We start from the raw sequence: 7,941 nt of genomic DNA on the forward strand, positions 1-7,941 counted from the left end.
AATGGAGAAGGCAAACGGCATCGGCATCCTGAGAGCGACACTGAGGCAACGAGGCGCGAGCCCACCAAATGATTCACAAAGGTCAGCTGGCTGCTGGCAGCTTGAAGAGAGTCTTGAGCCTGCCAGGTGGAACGGGAAAGACGGACGGTCACTGGCTTAACTTCGTGATGTGGATAGGAGAAATAGGACGTACTCTACTGTACGAGCAGCATACGGAGTGTGATGCGATGGGGATCGTTTTCCGTCGGCGTGCGAGCCCATTCATGGCTGCCGCCTGAGCTTTCTTGCCTGCGGTCAACCCAGTACGTACGTACACACGCCGATCCTCTCCGGCCAGGCTCTTGTGATGATCAGAGTTCGCATGATCGTCGTCGCGAGCGCGCACAGGTGTCGGGTCGAGGGGGTAAAACGGTGCTGACCCGTACGATTTGTGCTGCTCGTCGGTCAAATGCAGGTAGACCTCGCTGTTGGAGCGTGACGCGACGCAAAGGAAACGAAGCGCCGAGCTCGGGCGGTGAGCGGAGACGCGACGCAACACCAGGTGGCGCCACCCGTCGTCGTCAATGAGAGAAGACGGCCGTGCCGTGTTCATAGCTAGCTAGTCAGTGTGCCGGGGCTGTGAGTGTCACCAGAGGGCACTGCAGCACAGCACGGGTTTCGTGTGTGTGCGTGCGCGTGGCATATGTTAATGTTGCAGGACCATCATCCAATAGTTTCTGGCTGCCGGCCTGAGTCCGTTTTTCTTTACTTTATTATACTCCATCCAATAACAGGCAAGTGGTTTACAATCAGAGGAGAAATAATGTACAGGACAGTGCTATCCCAATATGCATATTTCATGGAATTCCTACTTTACAAGAATAATTGCATAATCTTACTCAATACGAGTATGATCTTCACCATAAAATAAAGGCAAAATTAACTTCTTGTTCTGGCATTCGCTTCCATAAATACAAAAAGCAAGTGGATTTTCTTTTTCTCACTGAATTGAACGCCAAAAGTAACTGAATACAGTCCACTACTGCAATCAATAAACATAAGCTAGTGCTTGAGTACACTTTTTATTTATTTTTGAACAGGGAGTACACTTAACTTGACATCAAAGATAACAGGTGCAAAGAAAACTACTGTATTACATGGGTGTAACATTCAATACAACAAAGTTCAGCACTCTTGAACCTAGTATTACTGGTACAAGCCAATGCGAAAGTAGTAGCAAAACTGCTGGACAATCACACCTCACCTCCGGAGAGGTGCAACGACTCTTATTCATAAACCAGTCTTACTTGCCACCTTGCAAGGCCTCAACTAATCTGCCAGCAGATTAAGCTTACCTGGAGATCATTGTCACATTATTAGCATCACACACATATGATACACATCGGCACAACTATGGGAAGAACTTGATCATAAAATAAGGAGTATACAGTTCAGTGTCTAGTGTCATTAATATGAATACAACAGCAGATGCTTATCATTTGAGCTACGAAAACATGTTCCTATATATTTAATAAAATGGAAGTTGAAGCCAAGTTTAAATGAAATTGAAGTAGTGCACACCCAAGTTTCTTCAAACAGCTGGATTGCTTGATAATTCAAAGCTCAAACAAATAACCAAGTATCAATGTTTGCCCAAACAGTCAGTCATTGGTGATGTTAACGCAAACTTAAACAACTGCCTGATTAGAACAATTATGACTCATGAGTAATTTGTAGCTTTGGGTGGGATATCAAACCCCTGCAATTTCATATACAACTAGTAACAATTTTGCCAAGCTATGCCTTGCAACAATTCTAGCCGATGTTGATAGTTATTGCTCAAGCCAGGTAAAGTAAACTCTGAACATCAGGACAATAACAGATCACATGAAAGCTGTGATTATCTAACCAACTTTTCTCTGCTTTCATGGCTATTTTCCAACAGCACATTATAAAATAAGTTCAACACAAATCCTCCAGCTAAGTTGGGTGAAGACTCTTGACCCTAACCTATTATTCCTTTTCACGCAACGTTCTCTGCAACATAGCAGGAGAGTGAGTAGGGGTATGTCCTATGTAGGCTTCTAAAATTTAATTTTTGTGCAAAGCCCTTTTTGAGTGTGAAAGACCATAATCCTTGGAAATAACTTGTATAATTTCCAAAATACATTACCAAGTAGTCTAGGGCCAATGTACAATCTTCCAACTAACCTATATATAAGAGCCGTAATGGATTAAAGGGCCGCAAAACATCCAGCATGAGTTATTAACAAGTATACAACATGAGTTCACAAGTGTACTACCAAACATTTTAATTTTGAAAACAAGACAAGAAAAGATCCTCCTGCTCTTCCAGACTTGCTATATAGCTCAAAATGCTTGTAACCAGGGCATGACTAATTGACTAGATTGACACTAAGCAGAGGTTCTACACTTGCCCCACGTGACACAATCAATCTTTCGTAACGGGATCTTTCCTGATCACCATATGCTTGTATTAAATCCGCCCGCAGCTATGGAACATCGGCCTCTCCGAATGGCAATACAGGGTTTACTGCTAATTATTTGACCTAAGCCAGAGCCAATATAAAATGTGGTTGTATGATAAGCTTTTGGGTTCTACTGAAACATCAATCGATCTTTTTTTACCCTAGGTAGTGGTGCCCACCAATTCCGGAGCCTGCACCCGCTTCTCATCTGCAACTCTTGTCGACGTTCCGCCTAAAGAAAAACCTGATTTTCTTAGGACAGAGTGGTAGGTCGGAAGCATTGACAAGAGCTACAAATTGAAAACAAGTGCAGACTCAGGAACTCGTTAGGATTGCCACCGAGGGTCAAAAAGATCAACAATGTTTCAATGGAGCCCAAAAAGTTACCGTACAACCACATGCCATATGGGCTCTGGCTTGTTCAAGTACATAGCGGGAAACCCTTACTTAGGTAAGGCCATTCAGAGAGGCCAATGTTGCAGAGTTGCAGGCGGATCTAGTACAAGTATATGCTGCTACTTTGGAAAGACCTCACCATGATCTTATTGCGACCACAAGTGTACAAACACAAAAGATTGATTGTATCGTGTAGGAAAAGTGCACATCTCGCAAAGTGTGAATTAAGGCAATTAGTCGTTACCCCGATTACAGGCACATCGAGCTATTAGGTCCAGAACAGATAGATGATCCTTCCTACATATGAGAGCCATAATGGATTACAGGGTCCCAAAACATTCAGCATGAGTTCATAACAAGTATACAACATCGAGTTCACAAGTGTACTACCAAATCATTTTTATTTTGAAAACAAGACAAGAGAAGATCCTCCAGCTCTTCCAGACTTAATGTAGCTCAAAATGCTTGTAACCAGGTCATGACTAACCGACTAGATTGACACTCAGCAGAGGTTCTTCACTTACCCCACATGACACAACCAATCCTTCGTGACGGGTCTTTCCTGATCACCATATACTTGTACTAGATCCTCCTGCAACCAGCCTCTCCGAATGGCAATACTTAAGTGAGGGTTTACTGTTAATTATTTGACCTAAGCCAGAGCCCATATAAAATGTGGCTGTGCGATAAGCTTTTGGGTTCTATTGAAACATAAATCGATCTCGTTTTTTTACCCTGGGTAGCGGTCCCCACCAATTCCTGAGCCTACACCCACTTCCCGCCTGCAACTCTTGTCGACGCTCCGCCTAAAGAAAAACATGATTTTCTTAGGGCAGAGTGGTAGGTCGGGGGCGTTGACAAGATCCCAGCAGAAAACAAGTGCAGAGTCAGGAACTCGTGAAGGGTCAAAAAGATCAACAATGTTTCAATGGAGCCCCAAAGGTTACCATACAACCACAAGCCATATGGGCTCTGGCTTGTTCAAGTACATAGCGGGAAACCCTTTACTTAGGTAAGGCCATTCAGAGAGGCCAATGTTACATAGTTGCGGGCAGATCTAGTACAAGTATAGGGTGCTACTTTGGAAAGACCCCGCCATGATCTTACCCCAACCGCAAGTGTACCAACACAAAAGATTTATTGTGTCATGTGGGAAAAGTGCACAACTCTGCAAAGTGTGAATCAAGGCAATTAGCCGTGACCTAATTACGAGCATTTTGAGCTACTAGGTCCAGAACAGATAGATAATCTTCTCTCATCTTGTTTTCAAACTTAAAAACATCTTGGGAGAACACTTGGGCTCAAGTAGTACAATTGTAATGAACTCATGTTTAAGGCATGAGCATCAAGCTATACAGATGATGTGAACCCATACTGGGTAGGTTAGTTAGAAGATTGTCCATCAAGCCCTATATTCTTTAATTTCCAAAAAAAAACTATTATTGGTACTTCAAATTCAAAAAAGAAACCCTAGAAACCTACATAGGACATCAAGCATGTATTGCTCTTTCCTGGTATAACTACTTATGAGTACAATCAATGTACTCACCCGCTACGTTTTATGTGCAAAATCTGACCTTGAAAAGGATTAACGACTTGGGGTCGCGAGTCCCCTTAACTTGTGTGGGGTTAATGGTCTTATCTTATTTGTGTTGAACTGGCCTTCAGGTGGTGTGAAATAATGTACTTCGGATATATGTTTGCAATGTAATAAATGACATGTATTTTGATATTTCATCTTCAAACTTTGCCTTCTAGCAACTGTTCTAAGGTCTAGCACGGTAAACACAGAAAATCCGGATCCTGTTTGGTCAGGTCTTCACATTATCAAAGAACCGTCTGATTTGCCCATTTTTCCATTTGGCTAACCAACTTCTCTCTGCTTTTTCCCACACCAGATTATAAAATAAGTTGAGCACAGTATAGTTCAACAACCACAAACTGAGTCCAAGTATCAGATAAAGAACAAATAAATAAATTTGATAGACCTACAACACCTAATAACCTCATTATGCGTTGTTCTGATCCTACCACCAACATGCCATGTAAATAGAAATGGAGGCGATTGCAACCCATGCTTGGCGCTTGGAGTGTCATGGCACTAAAATGTGGCGGCATGCCGTGTAGGTGTGTACAATGGATGCCAAAATCAAATGAACTGGGAGCCAAATCACAATCGAGGGGTAAGGTGAGTTGTGGCCTAAGGGCATGTCTGGATGGCATCCACTTCACCACACTTTTCTGCCACAAGTGTGGCAAGCGTTTGGTTGTAGCCACAGTTATGGCATGCCACACTTCTTTTAGTCAGATACCTCACTTGTCATGGACTTGGTTGCTAGCCAACTTCTGCCACAAGTGTGGCGACCAATTTGGCCACCACAAAAAATGTGGAATGCCACACTTGTGGGACAAAAGTGTGGCAAAGTCCGGAAGGGTAACCAAACATGCTCTAAAAATACAAAATCGCCACCAAGGGGCAAGCAAAAATATTCCAGCAGCCATGTTGATCGAGGAAGATGAACATATGAGCGAATCAAGGGGGTGAGTTGAGTTGTCTTTTCTTTTCTTTCTGAGGTAAATGATTTGAGTTGAGTTAGTCTGACTGGGAGGAGAACTTGAGAAAATGGTGGGAGGCGACATGAGAGGGACGTCCAGAAAGCGTCAATGAGACTGTAGGCTTCTAGGTTTGTGTCCATTCCTAGTTGAATTCCCCAGGATTAAGGATGAAGGTGCAGATTCACTATGGGATGCTAATCCCAGGACTTTTGGCTGTAGGAGCGTGTAAACAGTTGTCACATTCACATAATACCTTCTAAGTTTTACTTTTCAGGTAAGTTATTCCATTCTAACACAATCAAAATAAGGAGTGCGAATTGGCTGATCTGACAATCACCTGCCTAGGTTTCTCAATCCACTACTTAAAGTCAATAGACAAACATCAATAACCTTACAAGTGACAACACTGCAATATTCTTTACCTCAGATATATGTTCAATAATTTCCTACAGGCACCATTGGGGTTACTGACCCTCTTTGGTGCAAAATAGACATCATATTACAGTCCTAGTTTTGGCTACTGTGACATGTGTTCTTGTGTATAGCTGGTATCAGATGATACAAAGAAGCAACATTGCATACAGATGCAGTACTTAACAAGGCGTGCAACTATTATACCGTAAGAATCAAAAGCAAGATCCATATGGCCCAAGCATATGTTTCTACTAGTCTACTAGTTAGACAAACCTCTCAAAGGGAGGTGTTTATTGCCTGCTTACATGATCAACTGAACGAAACACTTATTTCAAGATAAAGGTTCACCTAATCGTATTGGCAGAAAACGAATGTTCTTCTGAACATGTGATAACCTTAGGTTCGCGTCATAGTCACACACAGAACACATCACCAATTCGAATTAACAATGTTTTAAACTTATGTGGCTTAATATGCGGTAGAAGAATACTCACTTTTTGTTCACGCAGATTTGGACGCAATCATTCCAGCCTTCCGAGCATAAGCGAAGATCCCACCGGCCTCAATAACCGGGCCTGCATCACCAATAGGCTTCAGCTTGTACTGCTTGCCGGATGTGTGGTTAATCAAGACCGAGTTATCGAGGTCCACTGTGACCACATCCCCGGTCTTGCACTCCTTGCTGGCACCGCTGTCCGCGAGCTCCAGGGGGTACACCTCCCCGGTGGCCACTGAATTGCGGAAGAAGATGCGGGCGTAGCCCTCGGCCACAACGGCGCGCGCGCCGGCGGCTCCGAGCGCGACGGGCGCGTGCTCGCGGGAGGAGCCGCACCCGAAGTTGGCGCCGCCGATGATGACGGCGTAGCGGGACGACTCCTCGCCGGGGGCGACGAACGGGATCGGGTAGGCCGCGGATGGGAGGCCCACGAAGGCGAAGGAGCCGAGCTTGCGGTACTCGTCGGGCTTGGACGGCACCAAGGTCAGGTGCTCGGCCGGGATGATCTGGTCGGTGTCGATGTTGTCCCCGACGACGAAGCACTCGCCGTGGAACGCGGCGGACGACGGCGAGTCGCCCGCGGCGGCGGCCGCGGTTAGGGGCCGCGCGCGGTGGCATCTCAGCGAGACGGTGGCCCGGTGGCGGGGGACGGCCTGAATGCGGGCTCTGGCGGGCGCTCGGCCCGGGGCCAGCACCGCTGTTGCCGTCGCCGTCGCCGCATCCGTCAACGATAACAGAGGAGCCGCCGTCATGGTGGCAAGTCCGTGTGGTGGAGACTGCAGAGGCGAGGCACTGAAACGAACTAGGGCCGGCGGCTTGCTTTCGTTTTGCGGTCTGCCTCTTCGGGGATGCGGCGAGGGCTCTAAAAAGCTCTCGTTTCGTAAGGGCCACGAAACGTTAGCCTGTCGGCCCATCACTGTGTTCTGGGCCATAGGAGGACTATTTGGATGTTGGGCTAGTTCTTCTTTTATTAGGCTTCATTTCGTTAAAAAAAAAACAGGCTTCATTTCGGCTTACAAAAACAACCAAGTATACAGTACAGATATTTCAATTAGACTTGCAGGAGCAACTAACTAAAGATTAGTTTCTCTAAAAAACTAACTAAAGATTAGTTTTCACCTAAAAAAACTAAAGATTAGCCCTCACCATGTGACACATGTGATGAGCAATCCAAACTATTGAAAACAAAAACACTAAAGGTTAGCCCTAGAAGGAACCCGCAAGGGTCCTTTTTGTGAGTTGAGAGCGCGCCAAGTGGTGCGCCCAACCGCCGTCACATGTCGCGTGTTGGACGCTCTCTCTAGATTTCATGTTTTTATTTTATTTTTGTACATGTTTTGTGTTCTTGGGTTTCTGATGGGTTTTTCGAGGGTTTTCGTTTTTTGGTGTATGCCTGATTTTTCCTAGGTTTTGAAAAAAATGTTTGTGTGCTTGTCATGGAAGCACATTTTTGCTTCTGCGAGGAGCACAATTATGTTCCCTGAAAAGAGAAAAAAATATGTGCTTCCATGAGAAATACATATTTGCTTCTCGTGGAAGCATAGATTTGCATCTGTGAAAAGTATTTCTCGACAAGGAAAAAGATGTACTTTCATGAGAATCACAACAGTG

General features: G+C 44.8%; 1 protein-coding gene across 1 annotated transcript; it reads right to left on the reverse strand.

The window, feature by feature from the left end:
* Positions 1-2,675: 2,675 nt before the first annotated feature.
* On the reverse strand, positions 2,676-7,170 carry LOC125513963 (3-isopropylmalate dehydratase small subunit 1-like). Its single transcript, XM_048679199.1, has 2 exons — positions 6,329-7,170; positions 2,676-2,700 (listed from the first exon to the last, which is right to left on the reverse strand). The coding sequence occupies exon 1, from the start codon at positions 7,080-7,082 to the stop codon at positions 6,336-6,338; it is 747 nt and encodes a 248-aa protein (XP_048535156.1). The 5' UTR covers positions 7,083-7,170; the 3' UTR covers positions 2,676-2,700; positions 6,329-6,335.
* Between the last annotated feature and the right edge of the window lie 771 nt (positions 7,171-7,941).

Source organism: Triticum urartu, chromosome 6 (genome assembly GCF_003073215.2).
Source record: "Triticum urartu cultivar G1812 chromosome 6, Tu2.1, whole genome shotgun sequence".
Taxonomy (NCBI): Eukaryota; Viridiplantae; Streptophyta; class Magnoliopsida; order Poales; family Poaceae; genus Triticum; species Triticum urartu.